This window comes from Panthera uncia, chromosome F2 (genome assembly GCF_023721935.1).
Source record: "Panthera uncia isolate 11264 chromosome F2, Puncia_PCG_1.0, whole genome shotgun sequence".
In the NCBI taxonomy this organism is placed as follows: Eukaryota; Metazoa; Chordata; class Mammalia; order Carnivora; family Felidae; genus Panthera; species Panthera uncia.
Window position 1 is genome coordinate 53107805 of NC_064812.1, and position 21178 is coordinate 53128982.

The 21178-nt window shown below is 42.9% G+C and overlaps 1 protein-coding gene across 1 annotated transcript in view; it reads left to right on the forward strand.

The window, feature by feature from the left end:
- The window catches only part of PAG1 (phosphoprotein membrane anchor with glycosphingolipid microdomains 1), a 142831-nt gene that overhangs the window by 97132 nt on the left and 24521 nt on the right, over positions 1 to 21178 (forward strand). The window contains exon 3 of the mRNA XM_049633610.1: positions 20121 to 20327. Within this exon, the coding sequence (XP_049489567.1) occupies positions 20203 to 20327 (125 nt within the window). The 5' untranslated portion in view covers positions 20121 to 20202. The remainder of the gene's footprint in view (positions 1 to 20120; positions 20328 to 21178) is intronic.

Genomic DNA, 21178 nt, shown 5'->3' on the forward strand with positions numbered 1-21178 from the left:
TTTAAAGAAAAATGAGAAACATTACGTGTCTTTGCGAAAGAGAAAATACTTCAGCGTAGTGAATTCCCATCTGGCCTGCCCCTGTGTTTGCAGTACCCGCCAGGCCGCTGTGGCATTGGAGTTGGTGGCTGGGACAGCTGTGTGCTCTTTGCGTTCCTGGCTTGTTGATGAGAACATCGTTTTGTATGAAACCACATTTTTTTAATACCGTGTATTAAATACTGCATTTTCAATACCATGAGGAAAGAACATCAGGTTTAGAGTGGAAGACAGGGATGGCACTGCTGTTTTCCTGGGTTAGGTGGGGTCTCGGCCAGCCTCTTACTCCCTCTGGTCCATTGTTTCCTTGTTGTAAAACACCAATAATGATTTAAAAGAAGGAGAACGCTGCCTTAAAGGTTTCTCATAAGATTGTTGAGCTAGTCAAAAAGTAAAATCTGTGAAAATGTTTGAGTATTACACAAAAATAAGGTGATAATAATGGCTGCCCTGAACTTCAAGCTGAGTGTTAACCACCATGCCCTGTGTGCTGTGGTTTTCTTAAGTTAGAGTTAAAAAACTCTCCGCTGTGGGGTGAGGGAAGGTGAGGACTCTTGGGTCTTCGTAGATGAGTAAAGGACTCAGACTGAGAGACTCCACCTGGATCATGGGGTGATCATGGGGTGATTTACCAGTGGAGCAGGATTTAACCTGTGTCTGTCAGACCCCTGAACCCATGTACATCTCCTGTGTTATTAATAATGTTGTGGTTATTGCCTTTTTTCTATGGTCTGCCATAAAAAGTGCCAAGTCAGACGTACATAATACATATTTTGTTGCGTAGGACTCCAGGAAGTAAATATGATGGAAATAAGGAAAAGGGGCTAAGACTGAACCTCAAAGAAGAATCACAAAATTATACAACCATGGAAAGGAGCAAGAAAGGCCCTAGGAGTGTCTTCTCAGTGTATGGTTAATGCCACAGTTTGTCATTTTCATTTCCTTACAAGTCCGTGGCATTTTAGTTGACACATTGATAACAGTCATTATGGATAGTTATACAAGTGGCATATATAAAATTTGTTCTTTCTTGTTCATAGATAGACACATACATAAACTTAATCAGAAACCTAACAATCTTGTGAGTGTGAGTTAACTGACCTGGGGAGACAAAATCCTTGATTGTAATTTGATCATTTCAGTGATGGAAGTAAAACAACAGCAACAACAACAACAAAAAAAATGAGTAAAATCCTGGTGGTTATATCTAGAGGGTTAATCAGTTCAGGTTCACATTTTTGGCAAGAAGACTTCATAGTTAGTGCCTCCTCTCACACAATAGAACCCCATGTCTGATTGTGCCTCCACTCATGACGTTAAGATTAATCATTGGGTTCAGGTGTGATCATCCTGACTCACTCACTACAAAGTTTCCTATCAGCCCAACCCTGTAGTTTGAACAGGCTTGGATGATCATTGCTGAGAAATAATGGTTAGTTATGTGTTGGCTTTGTGACTATTTATGGCCTACTGTATGCATTACATAGGTTCCTGTAAGTTTCTATAAAAGCCTATTTGAAATTGAATTATGTTTTAAACAAATTTGAATTGGTCATGATTTAAAATAATATTTTTTTATAAAAACATCCATGTCATTTCATTTCATTTCACTCTTTCATAAATAGAAATTTATATGTGTTGGATGTGGTTAAAGCAAGATAACACAGGGGCGCCTGGGTGGCTCGGTCGGTTAAGCATCCGACTTCGGCTCAGGTCATGATCTCGCGGTCCGTGAGTTCGAGCCCCGCATCGGGCTCTGTGCTGACAGCTCAGAGCCTGGAGCCCATTTCAGATTCTGTGTCTCCCTCTCTCTCTACCCCTCGCCTGTTCATGCTCTGTCTCTCTCTCTCTCTCTGTCTCAAAAATAAATAAACGTTAAAAAAATTAAAAAAAAGAAAGAGAAAGCAAGATAACACCATCTCTTAGAACTTTATAGTGTGATCAAACTTTCTTCATTTGAATCAGCTAATTCTGATATTGATAATGATTACAGTTTACCATTTGAATTTAACTCTATTTAAAAAGAGAAATAATCAGTGTCACCTTGGTAGCTCAGTCCGTTAAGCGTCTGACTTTGGCTCAGGTCATGATCTCACGGTTCGTGAGTTTGAGCCCTGTTTTGGGCTCTGTGCTGAAAACTCAGAGCCTGGAGCCTGTTTCAGATTCTGTGTCTCCCTCTCTCTGCCCCTCCCCTGCTTGTGCTCTCTCTCTCTCAGAATAAATAAACATTTTTAAAAAAGAGAAATAATCAGATACAACCTATAGATTTAAGTACTTTATATACATTGAATCTCTTTAAGATGCATATTCTTCTTCTTATATAAATAGCGAGGAAAGCAGAAGGAGGAACTAGTATTTATCAGGTGCCTTTTCTGGGCAAGGGCACGAAACTGCATGTTTCACAAGATACAAACGTAGCTGACTTTGATAGTGATATCCAATATACTTTTCTCTACTGAATGGATAACTGAAATATTGAAGATTCTGAATGGAGCTGACACGCAAGCATAGCACATATTTGGAAAGCTGGCAGAGTGTGTTATCAATATGGCTTAAAGTGCTAATCTAGACCCAACAGAAGCGCCTCAAAATAGAGGTAGTGTCCAACTGTCGATTCCATATGTCAGTAGGATTTGTCCTGAAGATATTACAGCTGACTTCCTGGCCAGATCTATTAGTATCATGTGGTAATGATGGAAGGGTAAGATTACTGACAAAAGATCCCAGGCTGTAATAAATCCACCAACATGAAGTGGATGCTTTTTGCAATGTAACTCCTGTCCCAAGCCAGACGTGTATGGGAATGACCAATAACAAGGGATCCAAAAACTTTTCCTTGGTACACTGAGGATCCTATGCCAAATAAGCACGTGTTACCCCCAATAAAGTGGTCTAAAGAAACCCCAACAGAAGATTGAAAGTGCAGTTTCAAACATTAACATCTAGCTGCTTTCTGTTGGGAATTGAAAGAAACAGCCAACATTGCAAGATGTGCAAACAGAGAAGCTCTCTGGCAGAAGCTTAGAGCCAGCAGGGCACAGGGTGCATATCACCTTCTCTGCAAAAGTGGCTGGCTTTGTGGGTCTGATTAAAATCCCAGTACGTGCATATTGTTTGGAGAACTGCATGTTAAAATTGCAACTGTACATACACATTTATGATCTATTAACATCAGTAGTTTCAACCTTAAAGAATATAAGACTGTATTCAGAACACTCTTGGTCAGACTGCAAAGGTATGCATTCATTCACTCTGTCAATATTTGCTGAGTGACTGCCACTCTTGCTGGTTTTGGAGTTATAGCTGCACGGACAAAGAGTGCCTGTGCTCATGGAGGTTATATTCTAAAGGGAATCATGCAACCATAAATACAAAGGCCAGTATATAAGATGCTTTCGTATAGGGAAAGGAAGAGAAGATCATGGGATATGGCTGAGGTAGGGATGGGCAGGAGAGCTTTAGAATGACTGCTCAGAGTGGACTTCTCTGAGAACATGATGCTTGAACAGGATAGAAGAAAATGGAGAGGAAGCAGCTCTGTTATGACCTGAAGGATGATCATTCCAGGAGGTAAACAGCTAGTTATAAAAGATCCAGGGTAAGGACAGACTCTTTATGTTCAAGAGCTAGAAAGAAAAAGCCATGGTAGTCTTTCAATAAATGTTTGTCAAACTGAGGCGAACAAAGTGTATTGTGTCCACTTAAACAATGGAGATCAAGAGAAAAGTTAAAGTAGCCTAAAGCATAAAGAAAGGTATTGTTTTAATAATGCATTGATTGCCAGGACGCTCTTCCTCTAAGAATTATAGATCATTTTGCAAGTGGAGGATAATGAATGTATTTTTTAGGTCAACTTTGACATGTAATCTAAAACCAGTGGTATGTGAGAATAACGGACCAGGAGAACTTTTTTGTATTTCTTGGTGAAATTTTCATATTTGAATATACTGTAAAATAATTCTATTTTAATTTACCCAATTATGTTTAGCCATACAACTTTTAGATTAGTGTTTGAGGGACGCAGAGAAAAATAGGTAGACATTACAGCGGACAATCAGACAACATGACTCAGTGCCCACATCTTCTGAGTCTGGGTCTCTATATTGCAAGCTCAAATGCCACCTTCTGGAATAGACTCTATACATGCTGTCTTTTGGCCCAAGCTCTGAGGATATACATGTGCAGAAAACTTGGTTTATGTGGTTACCAGTGTGGACTCATATGGGGAGAGGAACAATGAGCTATATCTGTTTGACACGGTCACATCCTGACCATGCCATGATTCAGTACTACAAGAAATAACGTGAAGTAGCAGGTCCCAGTTAAGAGTTTAGAAACATGAATGAAGAGTCTAGCTAAGTGATTCTCAGTGCTAACTATATATTCACATGCTATGGGGACACATTTACAAATGTCAGTGTCCAGGCCCAATCCCTGCTCAACTGAAGCCAATTTCTGGGGTTAGGCCTGGGCACTGGTATGTTGTAAAAAGTTTCCCAAGTGGTTCTAATGTATAGCCATGGTTGAAAACTCTAGTCTAATTCAGAGGAATTTAATAATTCTGTATAGCCTTTAGGATAAAGTTGGTTTGATTTTAATTATCTTAGTCTTTGCATCTCATATATCATTTGGATACTTCTTTCAACATTTCCTTAAAGATCAGAACTTACGATCCAAAAGATTAACGTAGTGGGAAAGTCTTCTTTTCCTTCCTTCCTTTTTCCTTCTTTTATCCTTTGCTTTTTAAAAAATGTCTCTTCCTCTAAAACCTATTCTGGACATTGAAAACTTTTAAAAATCTATAAATAGTTCATGATAATTAAATTTAAAACTTCATATATGCAATATTTAGAAATTAAGATATACTTCTAAGAAATAGTGAGGTTGTTATAATAAAGACATTCATGTAAGACTCTTCCAAATGTATGAAATAAAAAACTTGCATTTGGGGCTGGTGTAGAGAGAGGAAAGAAAAAGCTAGACTACGGTAATTGCGATAATTGAGGATAATTACATCTTTGAGCTTCCAGCCAGCTATATGAGAAGGGAAGAGAAAAGGAAATATGACTTTTCGTATGTATAGTTGAGTTATTTAAAAAGGCAAACTAAGCTATCAGGATAAAAAACCTTTTCCAGGCACTAAAATCTCTGAATTTATCACACAAACACACCAAGCTTTATGTAGTACACAATAGAACAATGTCATTAATAGTTTTACTAAAAGATGAAGATAAGAAAATGATGACAGTTTCTGATATTACTGTTTTATAATAGCCACTTCTTTAAGACATTAGTCAATTGGTTCAGCTGCTACCTAATGCAGCCCTCATTCATGACAACAGGACCACATCAGTGACAATATGGAGGATGTTCGTATTCCAGTTAACCAGGGTAGGACACTGTCCTTCAGTCCACCTGAAAGCCATATCCAATAATAGGTTACAGAAAAAGGCATCAGGTCACAACTCTGTTAGGAAATATGAAAGATTGGAATTTGATCTTTCAGCCTATCCCTACCCTTTACAATTTTTATGGTGGTAGCACTATGAAACAGTCTTGGGAGAATATTTATAGTGTGAGGACTTTACTGAAATCACGGCATCTTAGATGGATCCTGGCTGCAGAATCAAAGACTTGTGATAGATTAGTGAATGTTACAGAATGTCTCAGATTGTTTCTAATCATGTTCTCAAGAAGATGAAATATAGGACGTAGGTGACTGCTAGTGGACCAGTTGTCCCTAAAATTTGCTTATTCCTGATATAATATTCCAGTATATCAGGAAATAAAATCAAGTCGGATTTCAAAGAGTTTGAAGAAAGGTCTAAGAAAAGTTATGTAAAAAAAAAAAAGTTAACTGCTTCTCTTAAATTTCAGCCATAGCAATGTATTGTTTTACAATTAGTATTGAGAAATCTCATATCCACTATAAATAATTGCTTACAAAAACAACTGGAATGAAGCCTGGCCTAGATTATTTAATCCAATAGGATTGAAATGATAAATACTAACGTCTTTCCCCAATAGTAATAACTAGGTGTGAGTCACTATTTTGATTTTTTTTAATGAGTTTTCTTTTTGTCCTGAAAACACACCTTCTTGTTCCTTATGTAAGTATATTTTTCTTGAAGTCTTTCTGTCATAGAGGCATGAGAAATAAAGGAATGATCCTCTCGAGATCAGATCCCACTATTACATTTCCCACAGTATGCATTTACAGAGCTGCTGCTGTGGCTGTGCAGTGCACCCCCCACACCTCTAGGAGGCACCACTCACATGGTCCAGTCTGTGTTCTCAGAACAAGCAGAGCCACTCAGACTCTCAGTGGCAGAGAAGAGTGAACTCACATTCTTGACTCCATGTGCAAATTTTCTTTGAGTTCCCATGTTCCATTTTTTGAGTTACTAATAGTTTTACCTTATACTCCATAAATATCTGTATTTCTTTTCTTACTACAGTTAAAATTGAGTAACTTGGACACGCAGAAGATGTGTCCCAAAAAGGCCGGCACCTTTTTCTGGATCTTACCACAGCACATCTCTACCACGTGCCTCTCCCATCCTGTGAAGCTTGCCACCTTAGGCCACTCCCCTACCTCTCAGTTTAAAGCCTTTGAAATGTTTCTGCCCCCAAAGAGGTGAAAACATGGCATAAGGAAATGAAGGGTGGGGGATGTCAAAGCCTTACCCTGATAATTAGCTCTTACTGTACAATCTGAAGACTCTCCTTGTTCTCTGCTTTCCAGAGAAAATGGAAATTGGGGCAGAGTGACTACACTGACTATTTAAGGTACAGAGTGCTTTGACATCAGTAGGGGAAGAAGGCTGTCTCTAAAATGTCAGTGTTAGGAACCATATTCTGGGTCTCTCCCACACATCTCTTAATACTGCGGTATATAATGTGAATTCCAAATGTGATCCCTCATCTTGGAAGCCACTGTGACACTCAAAATATAAAACTCTCCAAATTTCAGGCATTGGGGGGGCTCAGTCAGTTAAGTGCCCGACTCTTGATTTTGGCTCAGGTCATGATCTCACAGTTCATGGGAGTGAACCCACATCAGGCTCTGTGCTGACAGCATGGAGCCTGCTTGGGATCCTCTCTCCCCTTCTCTCTCTGCCCCTTTCTCGCTTGTGCATGCTCTCTCTCTCTCTCAAAATACATAAATCAACAACAACAACAAAAAACCCTCTCCAAATTACACTAAGACTTTCCATAAACACAGCCTCAACCCATAACTTCCATTTTATTCATGATTTACAAACAGAGAAAATGGGAAATCTGGAGGGAGAAGATGTGATTTTCATTAGCTACGAAGATTTTCAAAATTGCATTAGTTTCAGTTCATTAGGTCTTATAATCACATTAGCTACATGACATTGTAAGGAGAGGAGGTGCCCTGCGGAGATCCCCCTGTGGATTTCCCTGGAGTCTCATTACCTCTTGTACACTGGACTCAATACGGGATTCGAGTTTTCCTTTCACGGGATGAACCGATAAAAACGATACAGCATATAGAAACCATGTTTACAAAAACATTTCCTCTCGTCCTTCCCTAATTCTTCCCACAGTGATTTCCCTGGCCAAATGCTGTGTCAGTTTTGAGGGCTTCTGAACTTTTGAAAAATTGATGAGTGACTTCCACCTCATTAGGATTCCCACTGGGCTCGTAGCAAACTCTGAGCCAAGGGTTTTCGGTGAACTCCTCACTTCAGAATCACTTAGGATACGTGCTAAAAATACAGATTCATGGGGCGCCTGGGTGGCTTAGTCAGTTAAGCAGCCGACTTCGGCTCAGGTCATGATCTCGCGGTCCGTGAGTTCGAGCCCCACGTCGGGCTCTGTGCTGACAGCTCAGAGCCTGGAGCCTGTTTCGGATTCTGTCTCTCTCTCTGACCCTCCCCCGTTCATGCTCTGTCTCTCTCTGTCTCAAAAATAAATAAACGTTAAAAAAAAAAAACATTTAAAAATACAGATTCTTGGGCCCCACTCCAACTCTATCATGTCAGAATATCTGAGGGTCAGGCCTGGGCATTGGCAGCATAGCAAGTGCCCTGGGTATTGTGAAGCAGGACTTGAGAGAGGGTTCTGGAGGACATCTGTGCAATGGCTGGCATTCTCCCAAGGCCTGGGAAGGAAGGCATGTGCCAAGCGATGAGGCCAGTGGATGGAGGGACCTGGAAGCCGTGCACTTTAATACATCGGGGGTAGTTATTCGGGAAGGTCACAGCCAAAATACTCCTCCCTCCAAGCTGAGGAAACACTCTCTTACTCAGAAGTGCAGTACTCTTCTATCCTGCCGTGTCTGTCCTCAGAATCCTGTAGTTCACTCCATGTTGCCTTTTATATCTAGTCCAGAGTCTTCTGGCTGCCTAGCATACGAGTGGCTCTGGAATGAGCGTGGACCTTTTCCAAAGGAGGTGACTCATTCCGGTTGTGGAGTTCCCTGTTTGGTCACGTCAGACCTTGTAAGAACAGAATCTCCAAGGTGTAGTCACTCTGTTAACCTGCTCCCCTACCTCTGCCGGTATGGTTTTATCTTCCCTAGATTGGGCAAAGGAAGAGAGGAAAATAAATATATCGATGTAGACAGGTACGTACATATGTCATTCTTAAATTCACAAAGTAGCCCATGGGTTAAGACCAGCTGTCGGTAAAATGACAAAAAAAAAAGGCCCCCAAATCTCTTCCCCTTGCCTACCTCAGACACACAGTGCCTGCATTTTGGCCTCACCCCTCTCATCCTTCTCCTTCCCCTCCCTGTTCCTTACCAGCTGACTTGGTCTGTTCCAGTAATTTATGCCTTCGTAAGATTTTAAATGCACATGCCAACGCTTGCGTGAATATTTGTTAAGCTTCCTCTCACCATAAAGTGAAAGCAGCTATTCTCCCACTTAGTAGGGACACGGTGAGGCTCTCCACGTGCCTTCCCTGGTCCTTGAAATCTGGCCTGTCCCCAGGGGCTGGCCAACCCTGACTGTGATTGAGTGCGTGCAGGGGAAGTGGTCCTTCGCACCCTGTGAACATGCAAAGGCTGTCTTTGGAATCCACCAGACACATTGAGGACAGTTCTCAGCTTGAAACAACATCAGTCCAAGGGCACTGCAGCTGTGTCCATGCCATGGGGCCTCTGCCATCAGGCTACACAGAATCAAGCTGCAGTTATTGTGACTAATGCAATATGGTGGAAGGGAAAGGGCTTGTGGCTTTTTGTTTCTTTCTGATTTCACATGCTTGGAATTCAACAATGGGTTTTCTTAATCTTTGATCAAAATATAGCTCTGTATTAAGACCTCAATTCAAAACACTTTTCCCCTCTTGCATATTGAGTTTTGCAATTAAATTGCCTCAAACCAGTCTAGTCTCATATTCAAGGGGCGGTTAGAAGATGAAACAGTGTTTAGTGTATAGTAGGGATTTAGCAATTATTTTTTTAATGAATTACAGAGTGTCAAAGAGTAAAATACACTTTGTGCCTTAGTGTTAAAGAGTAAGAAACATCAGAGGTATTTGTCAAGCAACTAATGAAACCAACCCAAAGAACTATTTTTAAAAACAGAGACCGAGACCTTCTCCAGAATGTTCTATTACATTTGGAGCCTCTTCAGGCTTATCAAGTACTGAGGTCGGAAATTAGATAGATGCCTTTCAGACTTGCTTTCTGTGTAAGATCTTCCTAAATTTGGGCATGTGCCTCTTTAAAAAGCCTCAGAAGCTTCCAGCAGCAACATTTTCTCTCTCCGTTACCTGTGTATGCCCATCTGCATATTTTTGGTTTTGTCTTTGCATTCTGTTTAAAGGCTGTTATAAATAGGAATTATCGATGTGTAACTATGCCAACTAGATGTTGATGACTCTAGTCAGAGACTCATAAGTCATCCCTGCAGCCAGTGTTTGGTGCTGGGCTCTCCGGTCAGGCACTGTTGGGATGGATTCCTGGCACTGGACTTGGGACTAAAAAGGCTGCCTGCGATTCTTCCTCCTAACATTCCTGTAACTGCTGTATCCTTGTCAGGTGTTCCAGGAAATTACTAAGACTGTGCTTTCTGGGGAGTTGAAACTATTGATCACACTGAGAATTTCACGTTCTTGCTGGGTCGACAGCAAGTCCCTCTGGGTGGAGAGTCCTGAATTTTTATTTTAGACCTGAGGAATTTCTGGCTACTTTCATAAAATGATAGAGTCTCAGAGCTGGAAAGAAACTTTATAAATGGCCTCATTTTTCAGGAGAAACTGAGGCACGAGAGGTTTGGGCTTGGTTGATTATGTGGAAAAGAACAGATGATGTGTCCACTCACTGCCATTTTATGGGACCCTGGATTGGTAAAGAGCTAGTACTTATATGGAAATGAAGAGAGTCCTAAGGTGCAGGGGCTCTGTGACCTCATTTTCACGTAACTCTGAATGAGACGAAGTCCAAGCTTCAGTACTAGGGATCTGGCTGGATGACCCTTCCATCCTTGTTGGAAGGAAGATGAACGTCTATGCTATAGTACGACTCCAAATAATGGTCCTTGGCCAGCAGCCTAGACCTCACCTGGCAGCCAGTTACAAACGCAGAATTCAGAATCTGCACCTTAACAAGATCCCCAGGTGATCTGTAGACACACTGAAGTGCTGTTCTTGAACAGTCTTCTCAAATTTCAGCCTGCATCACCATCACCTGGAGGGCTTGTTAAAAACTGAGGGCCCCACCCCAGACTTTCTGATTCATAAGCCTCAGGGAAACCCAGAATTCTACATTTTTAACAAGTTGCCAAATGACACTGAGGCTTCTGGACCAGGACCAACCTTTGAGAAGCGCTGCCCTACTAGAACCACTGCCCGGCCGCTTGTCTGCACAGAGCTGGGGAATCTTCTATAGCCTGTTCCTGGCAGAAAGTCTTGAGGATGAGCCCCGAGAACCTCCACTTTCAAACACAAGTTCTGACTTACTCTAACATAAGGGGCTAGTCCCAGCCCCGAGTAGTTCCCGGTAATAGTAGCAAGTGACCCACATGCATGTTTTTGGAAGATTTTGGAGTCAATAAAAAGTCTGTCGTCTGCTGGTTTTATAATACAAAGGACGCATGGTGTTTTTAAAATATAGTCGAGAAGAGGGGCGCCTGGGCAGCTCAGTCGGTTGAGCGTTCGACTCTTGGTTTCAGCTCGGGTCATGATCTCACAGTTTCATGAACTCGAGCCACGTGTCTGGCTCTGTACTGATGGCACAGAGCCTGCTTGGGATTCTCTCTCTCCTCTCTCTCTACCCCTCCGCTGCTCATGCTGTCTCTGTCTCTCTCAAAATAAATAAACTTAAAAAATAAATAAATAAAAATAAAACTTAGTCAAGGTGAGAACGAAGATGACCGTGGTGTAGCAGGCGCCGGGTGGCACGTTGAGCCACATGCCCGCCGGCATCCATGAAAAACAGGAACTCTGAAGTCAGCCGAGCTTACGGTAATGAACAAGTAGAAATACATCAGAAGGTGCGGTAGAGACAGCCGACTGCTTTGTCCAGCCTTGCTGTAGCTCACAGTGAAACCCACGCTACAAAGTGGGATTCCCCTGGTACGCGACAAATTGCCGTCTCCTCTTAAATTGTATCTCTTCCATCTTGAGAGCTTACCTTTCCCAGGGTAAGCACCCTTTGATGTGCTGTCTCAACGAGGCAGCACGGTTCGGGTGAGGGCTTGGTAAAAGCTAATCGGCGTGTGATGGATACTGGAGCATTTATAATTAGCTGTCCGACCACAGTCCAACCAACTAGTGAATGTGATCACCTAAATGTCATCAGCCGTGAATGGAGGATTTGAGAGACGTTGAGGTCAAAGGGTAAATTTCTGGACCTCACAGCAAAGACACTGAAGTTGTTCTTGGTTAAGTCTTGTACTATTATGAACGAGAAGGTGGCTGAATCACCGTGCCCAAGAAGCCAAATAAAACCAGTGCAAAACAGTGCTTAACAGAGCAGTACTGTGAAATCCTGGCCTCAGTAAACTGGCCTGCGTGCTAACACCAAATCCTCACAAGACACGGGCAAGGGCCATAAAGTATTCTCGATCCCTTGGAAGGAGGACACATGATGAATGCGTGGCTGGGAATGAGCACTGGGCAAACCAGGAGAGAGGGAACATTCTTCTCTCTGGTGCTAAAGGCAAGTCATGATGGAGAGAGGTTCAGATTGCCAAGAGGTTGAGGCTTTTGTGTCCCGGACAGGCAGCCACCTGGGGATTATGAACACCATGGGGATGGTCACCGCCCCATCTGTGAGAACACACTGCTGGGCACTAGGCTAGGGTAGAAAGTGCCAGGGACACTGAGTCAGGAAACCTAGAGCTGCATGACCCTAGACGTGGTACTTAGCTTTGAACTTCGGTTTCCTCATCCATAAATAGATACGGTGGCCCGACCCCAAAGGCCCATAAGGATTAAATAGCATAACGTGCAGGAAGTGGCTGGCGTGTTGCATGTGCTCAGGCGTTTTCAGTGTTTTTAATTTCAAGCCTTTGAGTCAAAACTGGTGCGTGGTAGGTCTCTTCAGGACCTGGGTAGGGTCAAGATGATCATTAGTAGGATGGAGCCAGTACCGTGGAAGTCCGTCTGCCTGGTAGCCTGACAAGCAGACTTTTGGAGCTCCTGACGTCCCCCTTGGAATTTCAACATCATTCGAAAATACTGAGAAAAGGGGTTTCTTCTGGTCCTTCCTGTCTCTAAAGGCCTGGTCAATATCCACCCCTTCATGGATGATTTTTCTCTTCCGATCTGTTAGTTCCTTCAACTGTTTATTCATTCGGATGATTAAATGCCTACTGTGTGTGCTGCACACTAGGGCTGCAGCTGTGAACCGGATAGGTCTGTTCATGGCATTGCCTTTTGGAACTTAGGCCGGCGGAGGAGACAGCGCAAAGCTTCATCATTTCCATGTTGAATAATGCCACGAAGGAGAAAGCTTCTTCAGGCTTTTATGAAACAGGCCTAAAACTAAAGCAGTGTGGGGGGAAGGGGATTGAAGTACATCGTCAGGAAAGTCGCTCCAAGGAAGTGACACTACACTGAGATCTGAAGAATGGTGAGGCTTTCATCAGATGAAAAACGTGGGAAGAAGAGCCAAGAATAGTTAAGGCTCCTCTTTCCCTTGAGACATGTAAGACTTAGCACCTTTTGAGGGCTAGAAGAGCCGGGAAGGCATGAAAGACGGTTGCTGAGAAGGGGTCAGAGGAACACCAAGCTTGGACGCTACAGTTGGTGAGCAGCCATGCACACAGACACCAGCATTCTCACTGCTGTGCCTTTTCTCGAGAGACGTTCAGCTGCTTCGATGACAGGACAAAGAAGCCAGGTGGCTGTGTTCATTCACGAGTTAAGGCTTTGCCTTAAGACATACTTGGCGTATTTTTTAATTATTTGCTTGATGTGCTCGTCTCTTTTATTCTCCTCCTCTCCCTTGCCTTATAAATTATTCAAGTTGCATTTTGAGAGTCAGCTTGGGAATTTACTCCTCATTGTTCCTACAGAAATAAGTATTCAATAAAAATTTCTTGATTGGTTCCTACTTTCCAGTTTATTGTAGATGCTGAGAATAGGGTGGGAGATGAAGTGGACACGTCCCCACCCTCAGGGAGCTCTGAATTCAGATCAGATGAACAAACATGGAAGGCACAGGAGATATAGACCCTAAAGCCCAAACTGCACATTTTCCATGAAGACTTGCTTATGCAAAATGAAACTGCTTTTTACCTGTGTACCTCCCCTGGTCTCTGAGAATCAATCATTATCTCCCCCTTTCCCTCTCCTCCCTCCCTGTCTTGAGATTTGCCATTAAAAAATAAAAAACAAAAAGAAAAAACCAAAAACCTTGGCAATTGGTTTTCAAGTCAGAATATGAGCAAAAGCAACCTTAGAAGTTATTCCTCATCCATCAAAGTCTCTTACCTTTTGGCTTTTCTGAAGGCAAAAAACCAAAATGGCGACGGGGCTTTTATAAACAGTAAACGATGTTACTTCTGTAATATAAGTTTAATGTATCTTTGAAGACAAGTGAGAGCCACACAGACCCCTCCTCCTGAAAGGGTCAGCTTTCCCGTTTCCTGTGTGGATCAATACGTTTGGTATGTACGAAAAGTAATCAGGTTACACTGACAGATGGCCTTAAGGATTTATAACTCGCTCTTCAAATGAATGCCTGGCTCTTGCTGTCTTCAGCAGCAACCCCTCCATAACAGGATCAGCCAGTGACGCTAAAGGTTTCTAGGTTCCTGTCTCTTGTGCTCACAGGTAGTGTGCTTCCCTTAGGCAGCTACCAAAGAAATGTCAAGTCATTGCTCCGTAGTGATGTTTTAAAATTTATAGTTCAAGAAACTATAAGCAAGAAAACCTTACCTTTACCACCTTCCTCTCTTTGGATATATTTCCCCCAAGTCAGAAAAAAGAGAAATCAAGATATCTTTGGGTTTTTTTTAATGTTTTTATTTTTGAGAGAGACAGAGTGCGAATGGGGGAGGGGCAGAGAGACAGGCACAGAATCCAAAGCAGGATCCAGGCTCTGAGCTGTCGGCACAGAGCCTGACGTGGGGTTTGAACTCACGGACCATGAGATCGTGACCTGAGCGGTAGTCAGACACTTAACCGACTAAGCCACCCAGGCGCCCCAGAAATCGGGACGTCTTTGTAATGACCTTATTTGGTAGAGAACCATTGTTCCTTAGCCAGAGGGACGGCAAACATTTGCTTAGATGGCTGGTCAGCGCTCAACCAGAGTACAGCATACAGGCTTGCCTGTATCACAGTCTCCTTACTCTGAAATCTACCTAAATTTCAATATTTTAGCTTCAAACTCTTTCAGGGCACTCGAGAATTCTATTGAGAGGTTAATTTAGCCTTAGCGAATGTGCCTCACAGGACAGGAGCCCTGCAGGGAATTTAGCTCCTCAGCCATTGTGAAATTTGTTCGGCTAATCTGTAGCTCATAAAGCATCATTTTAACTCATGGTTCCCACACCTGGTAATGACCAGGAAGGAGGAATATTCCCATGGGGTTGGGTCCTGTCCTCATTTTGTTCATCAGTGAGGGGTCATGAGCGGAGGCGGTTTCTATCATACTTAATTATGAGTTGAGCAGGACAGCTGTAAAATGGTAATGACTGTCATTACCAACCTAAACCTGCTTCGGAGGAACTAAAGTGTCTGCTTCTGCAACTAATCTCACCGGCCATCCCAACACTACCAAATTATTACTTGCAGAATTTGCCGTGATCAGAGCACCTACCTGCTAAGAGTGTTATAAAAAAATAAAAATAATAAAAATAGCTGTCATCTGGTTGTCACCTTTCATTAATTTCATCTGGTTTTTGTTTTCTTTCCTGTTGGAATTGATTTTGGTGGCTGATAGTCTAGGCTAATGAAGACAAAATGCCTAGCACAAGGCACCAACCGCAGGTATAGCGGTCGCTCCTTGAAGAGGCTGAAAATAGGATTATACCGCCACCTTGTGGTTAATAGTGGCACCTGCTTTTTAAAGTAAAAGGCCATCAGTGTTTCTACTGATTGAATCACCTATTGGTTAGAAACATAAATGGATGTAAAAGGATAAGAGATTCTGGAGAAGAATAATTTTGCTCAAAATAATTATTCAGGCAAACTTTTAAGATCCTTTCAGAGGCTCCTCAACAGACGTTCTATAAGATCACGTACTGACCCTTCTTGGCCAAATGACAAATTCCCACAGTAGTTTGAATTCTATATAATTGGGGTGGATGGATGGAACCATTGCCTATGTTACAACGATATCACACATTTGTCTTAAGTGACAGTCTCAGCCGTGATTGTATATCAGTGCAGCCAATAATGAAGTCTGTTCTAAAACAAAAATAACTGATGTGCAACTATTACTCTAAGTGAATATTATGATTTTCTGCAACTCATCTTGGTGCAGCATTTGGGTGCCATCATAAATTTTAGTTGAGATGCAATGAATGCTGTTCCTTTTCCCTATGTTAAGTAACTCATAGAATATTTATACATGTGGTCCGACAATGAAATATCTTTGAAGCTTCGAGAAAATAATATTCTATAGTTGAATATAATTTTATTGAGTCACATAAGAACAGGGTTAAAAGAAATAGGCTTAAATATCTCTTAAATGAGAGATCACTCCAAATTGTTCATGTATTTCTGCTGGTGTGGATTAATTCTAGGTACTCGGAAAATACCGCGCTTGATATAGGCATTAGCAGAAAATTAGATGGTCCTCAGGGCCAGTAACAGTATCACGGACTTTGGAGCCTTAGATCATCTTTTCCACATGGAACCTGGTCGGTAAAAGGGCACAGTGAGTCGTCTGGAAAATGTCATCATTGTGGCAGGAGCGTTCCTTTTCAGGGTGACTTTTTACTTCCCACACACTGTGCCTCCTGTCCTCTTATTCTGACTCTCTGTTGCTAATCCTGAGAGAAGCCTTTTGGCCACATGGAAAGACACTGACCCGCTCACTCCTCAGAACACACTAACTTGACCCCTGCCGTTTAACCTCAGTGAAACCAATGCGTGAGACAGGCCATCGCACTGCTCGGACAGCCCTGGACCATCCACACAAGGCCTGTGCTCCCCATCCCCACCAAGAAAAAAGAACATGGAAGTCATATGTGCATCTGTGCAGGAGGGGGCAGCCCATCTACACACATGCGGGGGGGGGGTGGGGGGTAGGCACAGAGGGCGGGGGGACAGTCCTGTCTTAATTGTAGATAAGACACCAAAATTTAAGGAGATGACCAGAGAAGGAATGGGCAAGAGAATTTGGAAATGGAAGTCCAGAGAAAGGAAGAGACCAGGAGAGAAGAATTTACGAGTGCAGACCTCTGAAATAGGAATAAACCCACCCGGGAGGTCCTGCTGTGAGTGAGAGTCAGAGGTCATGTATGTGTAAACCCCTGCACTCTGCCAGGCCTGCTGCGACCGGTGGTGTTCGGGTCCTCCTGTCGAGTTTCACTTCAAGGTTTCTGAGAGGTGGACGCGGCCCAAAAACCAGGAGCCCCCCATCCTGAGGGATTACAATGTATCTGGCTCGGAAACATGATGATGATCATTCTTCCCATGGGGAGATTCTTGTCCACCTAAAAGTAGTCCTTTCAGTAGCTTTTCAACAAATTTTAGTTGAAGGAGAGTCCCAGGAGCTTTGACACATTTTCTCTGAGTTACATCTTTTATTCAGTATCTTGTAATAACCCGCTTTCATCCTCTCTCTCCCTACACTGTGCTGGTAGGCTGGGCACCCCACATGTTTTCATTGTATTCTACCGGCTTTCCCCGATGAGAGAGAGCGAGAAAAGAAGGAAACGTGTACAGAAATAGAGAAAGGCCCTACAGATTACACACTCGCTTCCTGGATGGATATCTGGCTTTTGAATAATTCACACAGCAAACTATTTTCTAGGAATCTGGCACTTTATAAATAGACATTGATTAAATCTGTTGTATGAGTGAATGAGTGAAGGAAGGAAGGAACAAACAAATGCCTGCGCAACAGATACCTTTTGTTTGTGTTTCCTAAACCGTGTTATCCTTCGGACCTGTATATGAAAATTGATATCCTGTGTATTCATAGGTCGCCTTGATTTATGTGCCTGCTTGACTATATTTTAGTAACTGTGGTACCAATTTGTAGTCTAAATTTAAAGTAAATTATTCATTGCCTCAACAAATCAGGAGAGACGTGCTGGTCATTTTCATTCGGTGGGAGCCATCCAGGGGCAACCACACAAGAGCAATTTGACCATCCATTACTGCACGCATGTGGTGTTTGCAGGTGCAGCTTCAAACCGACATAGGAAGACGGTCCCTATCACACCTTAAGTTGTATGTTTCTATATTTACAGAGCATTAGGAAGTGTTCGTGTTGATTCAGGGACCTAAGGAAAACATGGACTTCATCAAGAATAGTCTGCCTACATTGTAGACAAAAGTTTCTTTTTCTCCAGCTTTTTATTATTCTTCAACCTTAAATATGCAGATAAATGCAATGTGTTTCACTCAGAGAAAATCCGGTCCAGTTCAACTGCCTTTGCTGAAATGGTTTTTGTTCTCCGAGCCCTCAAGGTGTGCTCCTCTTTGGCCCTAAGCCCTCCAGGCGCTGGCTGGATGCGGACAACGCAGGGCTCCCGAAATGCAGTTATGGCTCTTTCAGAGAAGCAAATGAAAATGTAAACGTGGACAGTCTTTTGCACGACAAAAAAGTTTTTTGAGTTCTGATTCATTAACACAATAGTTTGCTTACTTTATTCGTGAAACTTGATATTAAGTTATAGGCTATTCCTTTTAAGATGGAATATTCTAGAACTGAGCAAAGCAGACGTTCTATAAACGAGGCCTCTCTGACAAGAGATAATTGTTCAAAAAAATTGGGGGAGGGGGTGCCTGGGTGGCTCAGTCGGTTGGGCGTCCGACTCTTGGTTCGTCTCAGGTCATGATCTCACGGTTTCGTGGGTTGGAGCCCCGTGTCGGGCTCCTAGCTGACAGTGCGGAGGCTGCTTTGGATTCTCTGTCTCCCTCTCTCTGCCCCTCCCCCACTTGCGCTACCTCTGTCTCTCTCAAAATAAATAAATAAACTTAAAAAATTTTTTTTCTTGCATTTTTTTATTTGAGGGGTGCCTGGGTGGCTCGGTCGGGGTAAGTGTCCAACTCTTGGTTTCTGCTCAGGTCATAAACTCACAGTTGCATGAATTTGAGCCCCATGTCAGGCTCTGCACTGACAGTGTGGAGCCCGCTTGGGATTCTGTCTCCCTCTCTCCCTCTGCCCTTCCCCTGCTATCCCCCTCTCAAAATAAATAAATAAACTTAAACATTTTCTTTTTATGTGAGTATAGTTGATACACAGTGTTACATTGGTTCCAGGTGTCCGGCATAGCGATTCAATTTCTATTCGTTATGCTGTGCTCACCACAGTTGTAGCTACCATCTGTCACCATGCAACGCTATTACAGTACTATTGACTGTATTCCCTCTGCTGTGCCTTTTATTCCCATGACTTATTCATTCCATAACTGGAAGCCTGTATCTCCCATGACAATCATTAATTTTTGGTATATGGCTCTATTTTTCAAAATCTGTCACTCTTGAAATATTTCCCAGAACTCATGTGGCCATTTGCATTTGGAAGCATTGTCGCCGGGATGGGGAGCAAGCTGTACCCCCGTTGAGAAGGACCTTCCTCGCAGGGCTAAGACTACAGGTTTAGAGTCAGAAATGGCTCGACTCATATCCTCACCGGCCACTTAGCATCTGTGACATCGTAGGAGAACTTGCTCAGTGTCTCCGCCATTCAACTTCCTTGTCTGAAAAATGGGGATGAGCAGGGCCTTCTCACCGTCTTGTAGCAGTTCAGTGAGGAAAGCCTATAACAAGAGTCCCAGGACATGCCAGGTCCAAAAATGTACTAGATACAGCTCTCATGCCTCATTTGTAGTTGCTTATAAATAGGTCTTATTTACTGCTGGTGATGTATTCTTAGCACATACTTTCATCTGTTCGTTTGAAAATGTACTTACTGAGGGCTCGCAGAAGTGCAGTGAGAGCCGGCCCTGAAAACAGGTACATATTCACAGTAGATAACTGTTACGAAAGTGAATAAAAGACATTCTCTTTCGTTAATTGTATTGGCCTTAGACCTTCTCGAAGAAAAGTAGGTTTGGGAGCTAAGGAGATAGGTGGGGAAATGTGAACTGCATTTTTGTGAAAGCTATAATAAATGCTTTACACCGCTCTGGGGAAAAACAAAATCCAAATAAGCACTTACTTGCTATGGACTATCTGGAATTTTATTTGAGGACATTAAGAATCTGTCCCCAAACATAGCAAACTAACAAGCCACGCATTGCCTCAAGCACTGCTGGGTACTCGTGCATTCCCACTGTACGTTTTTAGGTTAGGAAAACAAAGGCCTGGACAACAGAGGGGACTTGCCCAGAGCCAGGTGTCCAGGTGAGTGCAGGGCATCCCGCACACACATCCTTGCCTTTGCTCTGAGGCTTCCTCCTGACATGCACTAATCACAAGATTGTGTCACTTCACGTGAGAAGCTGTTTCAAAACACACTGGTCTCTCCGCAGGAGGACGAAGCACTCTGTGCCCATGTTACCACCTGTGAAGGACTGACTGACCCACCAGCTTGTGCCACTTCTTGCTCCCGCCATGGGACCTTCGGGGAGCGTGCTGAGCAGCGGACAGATGCAGGTGGTCCTGTGGGGCAGTTTGGCGGCTCTCGTCACTTTCTTCCTCATCAGCTTCCTCGTCTTTCTGTGCTCCAGTTGTGACAGGTGAGATCTCCTGTGTATCCGCCGGAACCTTGAAATAACCCGTTCCCTGTGCCCAGAAGACTCTTCATAGGAAAAGCACATTATAAACAGAATCCCGCTACACAGACATTCACAGAAACCCCTGTGTTTCTAAAGTTAACTAGCTTCTGTGCTGCAGAGCACCTCAGGACGTTTTTTGTATCCATCGAATGAAAATCCATATTTGATTTTGCTCAGGAGCAACTGGGAGAACCCTTGTATACGAAACTTCCCAAAATGAAATTTTGCCATTCTTTTGAGCACATCGTTGTTAAAATTTATCTTGTGTTTTCCTGTCGATGGACATTTGGAAATCTTAGTATGATGTGCATGAAAGATACTCTTTGCTGCCACTTGACAGTTACTGATTATAATTGCTATTACGTGGTTTGAAAGGACCATTCAAGTTTTGTGATCTAGAACTGCAATTTCTTAAGAAACATTAATTTTCCTAGAAGAGAGATGAAATAATCATCTTGGTTGTTTTTAGAGTTATGCTTCTTCTCCCCTTCCATGTCTCCCTCACTTGGAATGTCTGTACCCCCCCCCCCCAAAATAAAAGCTCTTTTCTCAGAACCAAAGGTCTTTCTAACATGTTGGGAGTGATTTCCCAGGTGTTCAGACGCTGTTAGGATACTTTGCAGGAGCGCCTGGGTGGCTCAGTAAGTTATGCATCCGACTTTGGCTCAGGTCATGATCTCGTGGTCCGTGAGTTCAAGACCCATGTCAGGCTCTGCGCTGCCAGCTCAGAGCCTGGAGGCTGCTTCAGATTCTGTGTCTCCCTCTCTTTCTGCCTCTCCCCTGCTTGCTCTCTCTCTCGCTCTCTCAAAAAT